The 17,108-nt window shown below is 40.3% G+C and overlaps 1 protein-coding gene across 10 annotated transcripts in view; it reads right to left on the bottom strand.

The window, feature by feature from the left end:
* HECTD1 (HECT domain E3 ubiquitin protein ligase 1) overlaps positions 1-16,636 on the bottom strand; it is an 83,269-nt gene extending 66,633 nt beyond the window's left edge. For 6 of the 10 annotated variants that reach the window (XM_084844009.1, XM_084844027.1, XM_084844077.1 and 3 more), the window contains exons 1-5: positions 16,224-16,479; positions 11,117-11,385; positions 3,773-4,007; positions 720-947; positions 36-317 (exon numbers count right to left, since the gene is read on the bottom strand). In XM_084844009.1, coding sequence (XP_084700135.1) covers positions 36-317; positions 720-947; positions 3,773-4,007; positions 11,117-11,256 — 885 coding nt within the window. In that variant the 5' untranslated portion in view covers positions 11,257-11,385; positions 16,224-16,479. Of the gene's footprint in view, positions 1-35; positions 318-719; positions 948-3,772; positions 4,008-11,116; positions 11,386-16,165 lie in introns of all 10 variants that reach the window. The other 4 variants (XM_084844033.1, XM_084844068.1, XM_084844041.1 and 1 more) reach the window with 3 other exon arrangements.
* Positions 16,637-17,108: the final 472 nt, after the last annotated feature.

The raw sequence follows: 17,108 nt of genomic DNA, 5'->3' as shown, positions 1-17,108 counted from the left end.
TATTAATATTTAACAATATTCAAATAGATTCTTACATGTGTTACTACTGGAGAGCCTCTGCAGAGTGTTGATAACAGGCTTACAATAGTTGACACCTGATTACTCAGTTTAGAGTCTGCAGTTGCAGATGGTGCCCCTGTGCTGCTCCGTCCAGGCTTGCATGCTGAAGATGGTCCTGAAGCTGTGCCACCTGCTGCAGCCATACGAGATAAGAGCTCCTCAGTTAGTCCATGTTTAGCTAGAGGTGCTGGGTCAACTCCACGACGTGTAAATCGATCAGCTAGGGAAGCAAAACACCGCAGTGCACCGTCTGAAACCTGAGGGAAACAAATATACTTAAGAGGAAATACCCAGCCCAACACCTGCTAGGCAACCATTTCAAAGAAAAGCATCTATGCAACCATTTAGGACAGCTACACAAGAATACAGAATTTTAGACAAATCCATCCCCTCAATATTTCACCAGAGAAAACTATGTTAATACTTCTTTCATATCAAAAATAAACAAAGCAAGTCATATTAGAGTCAATTTCATGATTCTTGTGCTTAAAAAATAATCCTAATAACTGTGTAACCATTCACTTACACTAGCTTAACACTGGCAATTTGAAATAAGATGCTATATTAATCCTTTGTAATATTGTTACTGATGTGTCAAGATACATATAATTCTGTCAAATACAGTAATATATACGCTACAGTGATTCTGAATTATTTACCTGATGATCTTCATGCTTTAACAGACTTGAGAGGGATTCAACACAGATCTCTAAAGAGGAATCCTGAGGTTCCATTTTTCCACAGAGTCTGGATACTACAGCCATAGCTGAATGTAAAGTATCTTTATGAACCAGGTGCCCACTATCACGAATAAATGTCAACACACAGTTCAACCCCCCAGCTTCAAACACAGCACCTGACTCACGGGTACAGATGAGTTCCAATACCTGGAATGAAAATGGAGTTGTAACAAAAGAAATTATACAACAAAAATTATGTTCTTTCTTCCACATCCTCCCAATGTCTTTATTTAAAAATATTATCCAATCAATTTAACATCTGCTTTTGGTCACAAGAAAGCCTGCTGTGTCGTCTAACAGCACAGCAAGACATAAAGATTGCATGCGTGTGCACAGAACAGATGGGAGAGAACTGACGTTAAAGCTAAATAGGAGCTATTATACTAAGGAAAGGACAGAATTAAATAGGAAAGATAAAGTAACGAACAGGAAAAAATAAAAGCCTTTTATCAGACAGAATGCTATATAAAAAAAACAGCTTTGGAAGACAGACCATGTAAGACAATGTCTGGGAGAAAATTGTTTAAGTCTCAGGACAAAAAATGACCAATTTGTGAGTAAATTTTAGATCTACTGTGAAATCTGGTTAGATTAACACAAGCAGCTTGCTTCTGGAAATCAATCTGCACATGCTTAAGGTAACTGGAGAAGACACAGGAGATGTAACATATCTTATTCACACCTAGTGAGTACTGCAAATATTTCAAAATGCCTCCTAGTTTGAAGTAGGCCAGTCTGTCATATATGGTTTTATCAGTCTCAAGATTCAAATATGTAAGGACCAAGCTAGACATTATGGAGAAAATCCACAATTAGGACGTCTCTCTGCTGCTGTTTTTTAAGTAGTGTTAATGGCAATTGTGGATGTGAGGTTGGATTGATTCCACTGCACAGGGTGGAAGGGTGGATGGGGGTGGTAACATTTTCCCCTGCATGCCATCTTTTTTATTAAACCCCCCACAGCTGCTATTTGCCCTTCAAGGCAAAACATACAGGAACTGGGGTGTGTGACCCATTTTCTATGTAACAACACTATCTAGGTTGTTGATTGAAAGGGCAAGTATGCACGAGGTAGTGCATTCGCTTATTCCTGACCCATCATTACAATTGTCATTATGTGCAATGCAGTCTATGTGTGTGGGTGTGGGGTGTGTGTGTGTGTGTGTGTGTGTGTTAAGACTACAGCTATTAACACTTAAAGAAATGCAGAAGACACTACTCATGGATCTCCTGCATTATGTCTAACTAGATCCTGTATCCTGACCTAAGCAACTGCAAGTAATCAAGTAAAGATATTCAAAAGCATGATGTACAGGGGACATGTGTCCTTACGTATAGAAAGGTCTTATCAAAGTTTTCAAGGGGGTGAGGGAGAGAGGGAGAGTGTGTGTGTGTGTGTGTGTGTACAGCACAGCTACTAATGGAGGCAGAAGCGGAAACGTTTAGCTTAAACATATTTTCACAAACTCTACTGTTAGTGTTTCTATCTTTCTTAATCACAGTGCAATGCAGCCTTAGTTGTACTTAAACCCACTAATTTCAATGGCTTAAGCATGCTTATTTGTGTTGGTTTGTGGCCAAGAGCTTTTCTTTGGACAGTACAACAACACATCTTTGTGGACTGGGCTATGCCTCAATAGCTCCAGCATTCTAGCTGCAAACTCTTCATTGTTCATTTCTTAAGACTAATGGGGACTCTGCAGATAAACAAAGTGACCACTTTGAGCAAAAATTACTTCTCTTTGTAGTACTGATATTGAATATAAGAGCTTGCATAGAGAGACTACCACCCCAACCCTAAACTTGATTATTCATAAGTATATTCCACTGCTTTCACTGGGCCTTACTTCTATAGATTTCTCAGGAATGCAGTCCAAGTAATACAGACTTGCATCCAAGGCAAAGCAGGTTAATGAAAAAATACAGTCCTCCATAGTTACATCTAGTAGCGTGAAAGAAAGACTGGATCATCAAAACAATGCAGGTGATTTCCCATCTATCATAATGAGAGAAGCCTCTCTGCTGCCAGCAACAGTATGAATGTGAACATAAATTTCTCTTCTACCTTCACAAAATAGTCATGAATTTTCTGTTGTGTTCAGCTTTGAAAGTTATAGTACAAGGACACTGAAATTGGGTTACAATCCAGTCAAAGTTAAACACTTGTAAATCCCATCTATTTCAATGGGAGAAAGATAAGCACATCTTACACCCTGAAATCAATGAGATGCAAGTGCTGAATTTTGGTGAGATTGTGCCTTAAGTCTGAGGCTAAGAATTTGATACCCCAGCTGGAATTTCCTTCTTAAAACTATAAGAAAATATGAAAGACACCTCAATTCTGTGTTCAGAAACCTTGATACTATTACGAAATAACTGCAGAGATTCTATATAAAATGTGTTGCAATCCTTGCGAGTTTCTCAGTTTGATCAAACTGAGTTAGTTTGGACAGCACTGCCTTCTGTTACCATGCTCGCTGTCTGAAAGTAATTTTTGGTTGCATGTCAACACATATATTCACGTCTATCACACAACTCCACCTGCATCCACTTCTATCACACAACTCCTCCTGCTAATTCATGCACAATGTTCTTGCTACGCAGCACAAACCCTGGACATCATTGCTTGTTTCCTTAAGAACTGGGACTTTACATAACAACTGACTGTGTATGCTGTTTTTCCTTATATTGATATTATTCCTATGAGGAAAAAGTGTCATATGTGAAGATGCTTGAGGCCTTCGGTCATTCTTAGCATATTCTGTTTTGCAAGACAGTTTGTATGCTAAAACATCTACAGTACTTCAGGCTGTCTGGGGATATATATGATTTTGCAGACGTTTTACTTTTTTGTCAAAAATTCAACATTTAAAGCAACTAAATCCCAGTGTTTTAAGTATACCACTACTGCAAACATAGTTTCTCTTCAAGAAGCTTTCCATTTTGTAACAAAGAAAATACATACAACATACCTTTACACACTGCTCAGCCAAGTCTCTGCTAGTTCTGTTGTTAAGTTCAACAACTACTAAACGATTACAAAGTGCTTTAATAGCACCATCTACTCCCACAATCCGTCGGGTGCATTCTGCTGATACGTCCAAATAATAAGTTATGGCACGGGCTGTTACCTCTAATACATTGTCAGGAGCACTTTCATCAAGAAAAATTTTGCACAGTGCTGGCAAAAATGTACGAGGGGGGCATCTGCAACAAGACAAAGAATACTTATCATTAGTGTATTCATTTTCCACAGTATATTATTTCTCATATCTACATGTCCTAGATTAACATCTAGACTAAATGAGTGGATTATAAATTGTGTTCCGAGGATTACAGATAATGGCTTGAATTTTAATTTCTGTTCTGTGAACAGAACACTTTCCCTGTCCTCCCCCCCCCCCCAAAATGCTCCTGAGAGTTGGAAGACCCTCTGGACCAGAATAGTATGTGACGCAGGGGACTGAAGGAGAAAGAGGGAATCTCTGGAAATGGGTTGGGGGTGGTGGTTCCTAACACAAACAGCCTTGTATCCAAGCCAATATCCACAAACAGAGACACAAAATTCTAGTTCTAAGCATTCCTTTCTAGACCGGTAGAACACTGAACAGATTACTCATTACGATACATGAAGTTCCAACTATTTGTTTCTGTATTATCCTCCATAATCAGATGGTGATTTTTTGAAATTATTTCTCCTTTACTGAGCTCCCTGTGGACAGAACAGCTATATTTTCTACTACACCCTTACTCGAAACTCTTTGTCCAAAGCTTCTCTTTAAAGTTAGGTAGAACTTTAAAAATTAAGTTAATTAAGATGATAAATGCTTTACATTTTGTAATGAAATGGAGGCTTCTTTGCGTAGACACATTACAATTCAAATAGATACAAAACAATTACCCCAATTAGTAGTGCAATGTTGTATTAAGGGAAGAGCCATCATATTTAGAAAGAGAGATGAAATTAACCAGCAAAACATTTCACTAACACTGTCATTCTAAGAGTTGTTTCACACAACAAATGTTTCATAGAAGGACTGCTTGTAACCTCCTCCATAGGGCAGCTTCTCCACATAGTGATTCCTGTGTAGGCTGGCTCACAATTTGGACGGGCCACACCATATAATCTGCCATAAGCCATAACCCAGAATGTTCACAAGCTGCCTGGAGACACACCACACAGGGGAACCAATTGTCCTGGGAGAGCTAGTACACATGAAATGGTTTATTGCACAGATCATGAGAAGTGGCCCTAAACCACTGAAAGTTTTATTCATCCTGGATAAACATCAACATTTTGAAACTGCAGAAATTTAAACGGTATTTATGTATATGGTGCCATCAGTGTAAACAGCATTTTACATAGTAATGAAAGCAAAATGTGTTTAGGTTAACAAACTTATGTCCCATCTTCCCATTTATGAAAAAATACCCTAAAGGCAAAACATGTAAGCCCCCCCCGGAACTTACAATCAAAGTCAGGGAGGAAGAAAGGAAAGAGCACAATTTGAAAATCCCATCCAAAATTTAGATCCAAAACTGAGCAGCAGCAGCATTTACTAAGTCAGTCGCTTTTCAATAGTGTGACTTGACTATGTCCATCAGGCCTCAACATCCACTGATTGACCTTACAATCAGTAAGGGTTTTTTGTTTTTTCCCATTGCAACCTGGGGCTCATGGGACAGGAACTTAACTCCAGAGATGGAGAGGCATGCATTACAATATGTGACAGGAATATAGTGTAAAGGAAGGGGTAACATCAACTTCTCTTGCATTTAGCTTCTTCCACTCCCACCACTACAGAAGCAAGGAAGTTAACAAAAAATAGGCTGGAAAAAGTAAGAAAAATAAAAAAGGGAATGGACTTTAAGATATATTTATGTCAACAATGTAATTTAATTGGTAAGATTCACATTCCATTGCACAATCTCTAACTTTGTTTATATTGTCACAGTTTACTATTTACACACCTTTTGAAAAATTAAACATGGTGGTTAGTCCTGTTTGAATGTTTCAACCACTATTTATGTTCCCCTTAACATAGCTTTAGACACTTAAACCAAACATTTTGGAATTGTTCTTGAGATTTTTATTAACAAGGAAAAATTCTCAAAATAATACGTATACAGAAAGGTGCAGGATATGCCTGAGTTTTCTATATTAGTGCAAATACATCTGTGTGTGATTTTATACTGCCATGGCCAATGGCCAGAGCAATTAAAAAAAATTGCCTAGTTTAGAATACTAGCCAGATTGCTTCAGCACAGATATTGCCAAAGTTTTGTTTTCTATAAACATCCCAGTTGCAAGTGTCCCAATAAGACATGGATTTGAACTCATAGCACAATTGTAATGGTATTTTAGGTTTCCAGCATCCTAGTCATTAATTCTGATAACACACTAATACTTATCCACATGTTTCTCTTGGTAGTTCCTACATTTCCCTTCACATATTTTATTATACTTTTAGGAAGGAACATATTTTACACACACACAAATAGAAAATCAAATATTACCCAACACAATAAAACAAAACAAAGTAAACTAAATAAAATGGAGCTTGTATTTACGAAATATGTGAATCCAGTATCATAATAGTTTTAACACACAGGAAAATTGAAACAGATGCAAAGTTTACAAATAACCAAGCATATAGGCAAACATAATTTTACTATGAGAATTGAATAACGGTGGTTCTGCATAATCTCAATTATAAATTCTAACTCTGTGGTTAAAACTTTAACATATTTTACAGGTAAAAGCTAAATGTTCAAAGATGAATGGAACAGAGTTTATAAAAAGGAAATAAGGCATTATAATGTTTAAACAAATTTAAGTAAGTATTCATCTGAGAATACAAACCACTGAAATCACAGTTGGTCTCGCAGGTACCCGCAACACAGATCTCAATTTACTCATCATAAACAGGATTTAAGAAAACATTATCATGAGAAGTTTTAAGTTATCTAATTGTCTCAACCTGGTTATACACAAACTGGTTTTTTTTATAGGTAATATTCAATTGCATGGGAATGGGACATTATTACAAGGGACACTATATTTGAACAGGGAATTACTGCAAGTGTAACTGAGGCTGCACCTATATTTTACTTTGATACTATGAAACTAAAGACCAATGACAAAGCAAAACCTTGTTTTGTTTTTAAAATATTCAAGACTTTTATGTGAAATTTTATAATTTAAAAACCATCACAGGACACATTTAGAGTACTTTTTAAAATATGGGGCAGCCAGAAAAAGAACAGGAAAAAAGGTAATCATTTTGGTTACAGCGCCTTCCCAAGTATAAAGTATTTTCTAAAATGTTTTATCTTAGAATAAGAAGGGACTCAAGAGTGATGAATGGTGTGGAGAGAAAGAAGAAAATGTCTCTCACGTAATGCTAGAAGATAGGCTTAACCAGTAAAATTGATTGCTAATAGATTTGCAATGGTCATATGAAAATACTTCTTCATATTACCCCTTATAGAACTCACTATCACAAGATATGGTGATGACAGTCACCAGTTTAGATGACTTTAAAAGAAGACAATAATCAATTACTAGCTAAATTATAACTATATGGAACCTCCCTGTTTAGACAGAATACCTGTCTTCAGGTCTTGCTTGTGGGCCTCTATGAGACACCTGATTGGCCACCACTGGAAAGAGGATGCTAGACAAAATGGGCCTTGTTTGATCCAGCAAGGCATTTATGTTAGTTTCCTTTGTCCAAATATGCATGTTCTTATTTGTACTGCTTACAGATGTTATTTATTTGGCATTTGTTCCTTGCCTTTCCACCTCTGTCAAAAGGAGGCACTCAAGACAGCTTACAACACGCACACTAAAAAAATCACTATTAATTAAAAACACACACACCATAAAATACAGAAGCAGCAATAAAAAACAGGACTGGAGCAAAGACTAAAACTGAAAAGGAAATACTACATGGTAGATAAACCAAAAGCTTACTGGAAAAGAAGCATCTTAACGTGATGGCAGAACATTGGTAGAGTTGGGAGGTAATTGAACCTACCAGGGCAGGGAGCTCCACAACAGAAAACTCCACTGTGTTCCCCACCAGCCAGATAGAATGCTCAGTTTGAGAAGTTATGAGAGATAGATTTTAAATCACTGTCAACATTCAACTCTGTTTTTATTGCCATTTTCCCTTAATCTGATCATATTTTTACTTGTTATCATAAGGACAGATCAGACAAGTGAAACTTGCTAGATTCCAAGAACCTACAGGCGGAAAAACGTGCAAGGATGCAGCGGGACTGCTCTGGAACATTAAAAAAGCAGAGCTTGTCTACAGCAGTAGCACCGTAAAGCATGACACGCCAAGTAACGGACTATGAAACTGCAGGGCTACCCCCTACAGTCACCACAGTATTAAATAACTCTGAACTAACTTTCCTGTGCATTGCAAAATAGGTGGCAGCATGGCCCACAAGTTAAACGTGATCCATATTAGGTCTACATCTTCTGAACTAGTCAAGTTTATGGCTCCCAGAGTGCTCCTATTTGGCCTAAGATCATAGTGGTTTTGGTGGGCAGGGAATTTTTTTCACACAGGGCGAGGGAGTTAAATAACCCTTTTGCCTTCTGAAAGCATGCAACTATTTACTTGGTTCATAGATAAATAAACCATGGTTTAGTGTAAACACATGGGTTATTGAATTCTGGGTCATGATGTTGTCATGATGTATGAACCCAGACACACTAACAAACCATGGTTTGTTAACCTTGAGCAGGCCAGAAAGAAAACCCACAGTTTGTTGTTGATTGTGAACTCTAAATTTAAAACATGGGTTGTCATTACATGTGATCCAGAAGCATGGGTTGTTCCACCAGGCTACAGTGGCAGCAGGCAAGAGTGGTAAAAAAAAAATCTCACAGCTGCTCTACATGCCAGTACTACAGCACTGCAAAGGCATTTGGGTTTTAGGGAGGGAGTGGGTAAAGGAAGAGGGAAACTAACAACCATGGGATTGAGAAAACAAACCACTGTTTGTTCAATCATCTGTCAGACAAGCCCTAAGTAGGGCAACAAACCATGGGTTAAATAAAACATGGATTAGCATTATGTGCGATAATACAGGTTTTCAATAACATGAAATAATCCTGTTTACATTAAAGGATTTACATAGGAGGACTGTATATGACTACACTGACTTTAGAATTCAAACTCTAAAGAATTCCAAGACCCCCTTAATATTTAGTTGCCTATCCCAAGGCTGCCTGGACTCTCTGTAATCATTGATTAATGCTAAATAAACCTTAATTAGGAAAAAATGTAATATTAACTCAGGAACAGTTAAAAGTCTGCCAACACTGTACTAGTGAGTGATCCTCATAAAACTTGCACCTTCTCATGAAGTAGTTGGTGTACAAATAACATCAGTTCCTTCTTTTTGTTAAGTATGATAACACTTCACAGCATAACTTATAAGCATGCAGTACTTTTAACATACATATTATGCAAGGTGCTCTAATTAAATTGGACCACTTTCTGTAAAATTATCATGGCTGAAATCAGCTATATCAATATATAAACAGCATTTTAAACTCTCAAGTATTATTGTTCTTGTACAGATCTATGACTAATAATCAGCCTCCCTGAATCACTGCCACTGAAAGGTGACTAATGTCAACTACTATTAACAGATCAGAATGACTAAAATGAACATCATTTTATTGCCTGTAAATGCTTTCCATGAATAAGCAGTTTTACAGACCAATCTATAAACCAAAATACTTGGATTTCAATGAATTTAATTACATTAAAGTCCAAAGCGCATAGTCTATAGTGTACATTTTGCTATTTTCCCCCTTAAGGTTGGTGGTTTCTTGGGCTCTCAGTCATAATAATATACTTTTAATGGGGAAAGTGTTTTGCTTCTCTTAACTTTATGTAAAATATGGTGCTGGAACTAATACAGACATAAAGGCTCTTCTTTGTAAAGAACAGGTAAGGCATTCATATTGCGATTTCCCCCAAAAGTTGTTGATTTCTTAAGCTCTCCACTGACAACAAAGAATTTACTTACTTTTGGCAGATGTATTTCATTAAAACTGGGAAGCTTTGCTAACCCATAATAAAAACCAGTTTACTGTTCAGAACAAAAACTTTTGAAGCAATATTGCTCTAATAAAACTGTTCTTACTAGCTCCTGAAGGAAAAACAACCCCCATTAGACTGACAGACTGAAGGGACCTATTAAATCTTCAGTTTCCTCTTAGGGCGCAATCCTGTGGCCACTACTCAGAGGCTAGACAGCCATAGGATAGGTCGGTTCCTGGGAACTGACCTTGGAGCCCACGCTCTGGGGCAGGCTGAGGAGGTTGGAAATGCTGGTACGACACATCCTGTATGTTGTCCAGCCACTGCTCCGAAACCGGCTGTCTTGCTGCGAAAGCAGGGTGGGGGAACGAGGAGGAGATGTGCTCCTCACCACTCCTCCTGCCCTGCACTGGATAGGCAGTCGCCCCTGGGGTTGGAGGCAACCGTTGATCCACATAAGATTCCTCCCTCCATGTATCAGCAGTTAAAGGCATCACACATAATAACTATCTTACACAGAAATGGACACAATTTAGAGATCTTAAAAGTTAAAGATGATTCAGTTTTTATGTCTAGTACATAATCATGTTTTAAAACTTTAAAACTTAGGATATAGAAACTCTATACACCAGAAATTGGTCCACAGTGACCTATCATTTCCAAAATTTGCAAATAAATATATTTCTGCTAACAATTGCACCATTTGGCAACTCCTGGTTAGTCAAGGCATAGCTCTGCTTTCAGCAAGTAAGGCTCTACTAAGTTAGTAAGTGTTCTGAAAACCCAATCTTAAATACCTTGAAGCAATATTTTGCAGAGCTTGAAAGGAAAAGTGGGATTTTTTAAAGAAACTTTCCTAGTTTTTGCTCCTCTTATATTTGGTACTACATTTAATTATCACCTTTTTCCCTATTGATCTATACAAAGTGCAGTGAAAGCTGTAACGCAAGTCCTTTTGTTATACCAGAGGATTTGAGTACAAGCTAAAAGCAGCATGCTCCTAAGGAAATTACTCCAGCTGCCTCCAGTAGAAACACTCCTGAACCCTGCTACCTTACAGTACAACCAGAATGAATTACCGCTGCTCTTTTTGACCCCTGCTATGGATCACCGCTGGTGTCAATGGATTGCAAGCAGTGATCTCAGTGCCAGTGTAATTCATATGATAGGTGGTCTGCCTAGAACATGTTCTGGTTATGGGCTCTCTCAAACTGTTCAGCATCATCAAAATGAAAGTTTACTTACGTTTCAAAGCATCGATCCACATTGTCTGACATCAAAAGCAGCATACATAACTGCTCCAGTGCTATAAGTTGCATGTCTCTTTCATCTCCTTGGCCCATCTGCAGCCACTCGAGCAACGTGTCTGGATCCACATCTGCCATGATTTTAAAGAGTTGCCTTTTCTTAAATTAAAAAGTAACCAATTTTTTAAAATATAAAATCCGGTCAAAATAACTTCAACACAATAAGTCTTCCACTCTAAGAAGATCCGAGGTTTTTGCAATCTTCACCTGAAAAGAAACAGCAATCCATCAAGGGGCACGTAGTTAGCTTATCTATTTATCTTTCCCAGTTTTGTCACAACATACTTTATATACTTATTACTAGGGCTGTATATACTCTGCACTAAATAACTGTGTACCAAAGTAAACAAAATGTTGCAACTTGTATATATTATGCAAATTAAAAATGCTGGCATTTTTAAGGCATCATCCACCAGCGGCCAGGGAGGCAATTTTCCTCTTCCGCCCACAGTTCTTCATGCCACCTTCTACGCTGTTCCAAAAGATCCTCCAACTGTCCAGTGCAGAGTTGAAGGGAGCAGGAGGAAGTTGCCAAAAAAATCATCTCCTTCCCCATGCTGCCGGCAGATGCCCTCCATCAGCGGAAGGACACCAACTGGATACCAAGAAAAGTATTTGTTGATCTAGAAAAATATGTGTTAATTTTATTTTGCTTCTGCTGATCATAGGAAAGGGGGAAAAGCTAGAGAGTATGGAAGTGCCATTCCCAACCAACAGAATTTCTCCTGAGCCCTCCCCTTGTCTTTGAAATTTCACAAGAAATTGCTGACACAATTTCAGCCCTCTATTTGCCTCTATAACACATAGAAACCTGCATTAAATATCCCTCTTGCTATTACCTCTGGGGGCAACATATATGTAATGTTATTGGAACAATATTCAGGTGGTAAAGATTTTGCTGACAAGTAAGCTTGGAAAGTTAAAAGACTTTTGTGGGGGATCTAAAAATACCAAATGCCTTATCACCCCCAGTGATATAGCAATTATGCTGGTGCCTAAGAATTGGAAATAGAGGGAGCATGGTGCTTAAGAAAATGTTATCTTTACTATATAACAGCGGTTGAATCTAGATCCTTCATTCCACCAGCAGAAGGACACAGCTTCTGGAATAGAACTTCTGCATCCCCTCCTACCCACCCCCACTACCCTCTAAATCTGCTCTGGAACGCTGGGGGCCATTCCAGAGCAGATTGAGGGGGAGACAGCAGGAAAGGGGAGAGAATGCTTAAGTCCCATTTTGCAAGGAGTATCCTTCTGCTAGCAGAATGAAGGATCCAAATCCAACTCCATCTGTGCATACAACTTCTATGTTGATGATAACAAGACAGCACCAAATTCAGCAGTTCTAACAGACTAGGGCAACACCAGCAAAATGCCACAAGCTACATCATTAAAATAGTACATCAGTCCTCGTATCTAATCCTGTGTATTTATTTAATCGTACAGTATCATGCAATTATGCCATGTATATAAGGCAAACAGTGGGGTGGAAAGACAAGACAGAACACTAGTGTTTCAATAACTAAAATCCTCTTCTTAAATCTAGTTTTCTTAGAGCTGGAACATCTGTTAAAGAATTTGTGGTGTCTTCATTTGCAATGTTAGGTTGTAAACTACTAAAATAATGACCCAGTACAAATATTCAAGCATACTGACCACACTTGAATTAAAATCCTAAAGCCTCAGAAGGAACTCTTCCTGCTGCCATAAGAAATATTGCTAACACAGTTTTAAATATTTAACTCTTCAGTCATAATTTAAAGAAACAGAAAAACTGACCAATTTTGCTTTTTAACAACTCAGATTGTGTCAAGATAAATTAAAACAGCAACAAACGCAACTCATAATACATTGTCCATTTGAAATACAAAGGATTGCTAGAATTGATAGGTCTCTCAATGAAGAAGTCGGTGGCTGCACTGTTCTGGCTCAAAGGACCAAGGGGAAGGGCCATAGCTCAGTAGTAGAGCACATATGCTTTGCATGCGGAAGGTCCCAGATTTGATCCTCGGGATCTCCAGGAAGGACTGGAAAATTCCTGCCTGAAACCCTGGAGAGCGGCTGCCAGTCAGTGTCGACAATACTGCGCTAGATGGACTAATGGTCTGACTCAGTATAAGGCAGCTTCCTATGTTTAATTACTCTTTTGGACTATGGCACACCTGCAATCCAAGCGAATTCATGTTTACTCAGAAGTAAGCCCTACTGCATTCAGAGGGGTTTACTTCTTAGTAAGTGTGTTTAGGATTGCAGTCTAATACTTTTATGTCTCCAGTCTGGACTAGCAGTATTCAGTTCTGTAGACTGCTGTCTGCCACACCAGGCAGTCTATGTAAGCCTTCTAGGGTGCACAAGAAGTTAGCAGATGAATTTTGCATGCTACTTGTTTGTTGTGTTTATTAAAATGCATCCTTACATTTTTATTTTTATTTTTTTACTTTGTTTATTTTATTCCTGCTGCTGGAGACTTGACTGATTCATTTATGGTATTTTAGGGCACAATCCTATGGGGATAGGTGGCCGCCTCTGGACTCTAGGCGACTGCCTATCCAATGCAGGGCAGGAGAAGCATGGAGGGGATCATTCCCTCCGTGCTTCTCCTGCCCTGCATTTGCGGCTAGACAGCCGATTTCGGCTATCTAGCCATGGGAAGGCGAAGCGGGAGAGGAGGCTGCCGGACAACACACAGGATCTGTCGTACCAGCATTTCCGCATTCCCTGGCCCGGAACACCCCGTTTTGGCCACCCGTGCTCCTCTTCGGAGCGGAGGGCTGTTCTGCACTGCCTGCCTGCGAGGCAGTGCAGAAGGGGAAGAATGTTAGTTCTCCAGGAACTGACCTCGGAGTGTGGGCTCCAAGGTCGGGTCCCAGAACTAGATATCCTATGGCCGTGTCCCTTTAGAGCTGATAGCTGTTCATCTCTGAAACCTATTAAAGCTAATATTGATAGTGTTGTGAAATTTGTTTAAAATTGTATCTAATTATTACTATTAGTTTTTTGCTTAATTGACCTTGAAATGTTTTAATATGCCATTGATATTAATTTTTATTAATGTAATGTTCATATTATATTGTACTAGTAGCATGCTTTAATTTTTTTTCTCATTTCTAATCTATTAAGCCACTTTGAGCACAATTATGAAAAATTGGTATAAAAATAAACTGATTATGATAATAAATTATTATTATTATATTTATATCCTGGCTTCTCCCCAATACTAAGACTCAAGACAGCTTTACAACATTAAAGTTTGTACAGTTAAAACCTATAAATAGAAGTATACAAAAGTTAATATAATTAAAATATCAATAATATTAAAATTGTATAAAATATCAAAATGTTAAAAGACAAGAAATATAACCATATTATCTATCTGACATATTCTCACAGGTCAATACTAGCTATCCCCAAAGGCCTGCTGGAAAAAAAAAGTTTTTACATGCCTGCGAAAGCATATCAAGGAGGGTGCCACTCTCACCTCCCTAGGAAGGGAGTTCCAGAGCCTTGGGTCAGCCACCGAGAAGGCCATCTCCCACATTCCCACCAGAAGGTGGAACTGAAACAAGTGATGTTTGAAATGTTTCCCACCTGGAAGTTCCTTGGATTAGTTTGTATATCAGGAGCCCAAATGGTTTCTTCACTCAACTGGCATCTTACAGCACAATCCTTGATATGTCTGTTCAGAAGTAAACCTACTGAGTTTAATGGGACTTATTCCCTGGTTTGTATAGGACTGTAGCCATAATGCTTTAATGTACAAATAATTATCTAATTTTGTAAGCTTGATTCTGTTGCTGTTTCAATATAATCTTTAAACAACTGCTTGCTGGGCAAAGTCTGGCTGTTGGGTTTACTTGTGATCAGTTAGTGATTAAAAAGCTAACATCACTAACAGCATAGAAGAAGGAGCTCCAGAAAAAAAGCTAATATACCAAACCCCATAGCATAAAATAAAACCCTATCATAAAAAATATATATTAGAAATCTGTCTCGCTGATTCCAATGAAACTTACTACCAACTAAGTGTGCTTGAGACCACAGTAAACCAACACTGCTTCCTGCAGTTTTTTTTTTAAAAAAACCTCTAGACAACAACCCAAGGAACTAGCCTATATTAAACATATATATTTCCACAAACTATAATAACTTCCATGATACTAAATGGTTTCCAAAGGCCACCACTATGCTTGCATGCACACTCCACAAGAAATTCACTCCAACCTTTCTTTCATAAATGCAATTCAAACACACATCCAAGGGATACGTTTGACATACTCTCCCACACGGTTATAAACGTGGGGGAAGGGCCCCCAGTATTGCGGCGGAGCACATGCTTCGCATGCGGAGGGCCCCCACGCTCAATCCCTGGTTCCTCCAGTTAAAAGGATCTTAGGTAGCAGGTCTGCGAAGGACTCACGACCCCGGAGGGCCGCTGCCCGTCCGAGCACTGAACTCCATGGGCCGATGACCTGATCATAACGTAGCTTCGCAGGTTCATCTAAGCACTTGCCGACCCTCTATAACAAGATCAAATACAGCCAACGCTGGGAACACAGCCGCGGCTGGCTGGTGTGTGTTTTTAAACGGACTTCTGCGCGTCTTCATCCGCCACAAAAATAGATACTCTCTCTCTTAATCACAAAGGGCGGAAACAGCGATAACCGGCCCGAACTCGCTCACCGGTAAGGCCCTAAAGTACGGGGTCTGAGTAGCCCCGACAAGCCCCACAGGGCCACCTGCTTGCCTCTCCTCCTGGCAGGCCAAGCCAGAAGCAGGCCCAACAATACCCCCCACTTGCGGGCGGGCCGGACGTCACTCTGGGCCCGACAGGCGAAAGCACTCGCTCCCCTCCCGTCCCCAAATCCTAGTTTTTCCGGGCCTACCGACCATCGCCGCGCCTGGGCTTTGCGTGGCCCCTATCTACACTTCCCCCCCGCTCCGCTTCCCCCGTTCTCCCTCCACCACGCAGCGCAGGCATCCGACCCACCACCGGCAGCGCCGTCCTAGAATCGCCTCACGAACCCAACTCTCTCCACGTCTCCTACCCGGGCACGCCGGGGCACTCGCGTTCACTGCAAGCGGCAGGCCTCGTAGGGTGACCCGGCGAGGCGGCTTAGGCGAGGCCGCCGCGAGGCCCGCAGGTTTCTGTTTCCTCTGCGCCGGCCGAACGACTCGCTCCCCGCGGCGCCCCGGACTTCTCCCTCAGGCGCCGCTAGCGCCGCCTCAGCTTTGTGGCGCCCTTCCCCCCACCCGCTTAGTCCATCGCCAGACGGCGTCGCATCCCGTCCATCTTGATCCTCCCGGCAGAAGATGGGGAGGGGGGACGAGAGAAGCGAGCGCCACAGACACGAGAGGAGGAGGAGCCCGCCAGCCTCGGAGTCAGGCCGAGGCCGAATCCCGGAGCAGCGCAGGAGAGATACGGGGAGGGGGCGCTGCGGAGGTGCCCGCGCCTCGGCCTGGCCCGGCTTGTCCTGCTTTCGTCATGGGTAATGCTTGGCTTGTCTTTCTCTTCCTCTTCCCGCGCCACTAGGGCAAGAATAAATTAAAAGACGTACTGATTCCTCACGGCCCGGAGAGCTTTACGTTCTTCCCTCTCTTGGCAAATATGAGCGTGGCCTCCCTTCCACAGCCGTAACTTTGGCAGATATCCTCATTCTCGTGTCGAAAAAACTGCGGAAGACCTGCAGCTTTTCTCACGTTCTTATACTTGATCAGCCACGTTAAACCCAATTTATGTGAACTTTATTATTTCTTACTTTGTTGTTGTTGCTCTGCCCTTCTTCCAAGGCGCCCTCCTGCCCCATTTTATCATCACAACAACCCTGTGAGGTAGGTTTGTCTGAGAGAGAATGACTGGCCATGGTGATCCAGTAAGTTTCATTGCTGCGAAGGAACTTGACCCAACACGTACCCAGTCCTAGCCCTGCACT

This window comes from Heloderma suspectum, chromosome 1 (assembly GCF_057233095.1).
Source record: "Heloderma suspectum isolate Gila_16-S chromosome 1, 16-S_ref, whole genome shotgun sequence".
NCBI classification, from domain to species: Eukaryota; Metazoa; Chordata; class Lepidosauria; order Squamata; family Helodermatidae; genus Heloderma; species Heloderma suspectum.
Note: the sequence above shows the minus strand (reverse complement) of the source record. Positions and strands in the feature narration are given on the sequence as shown.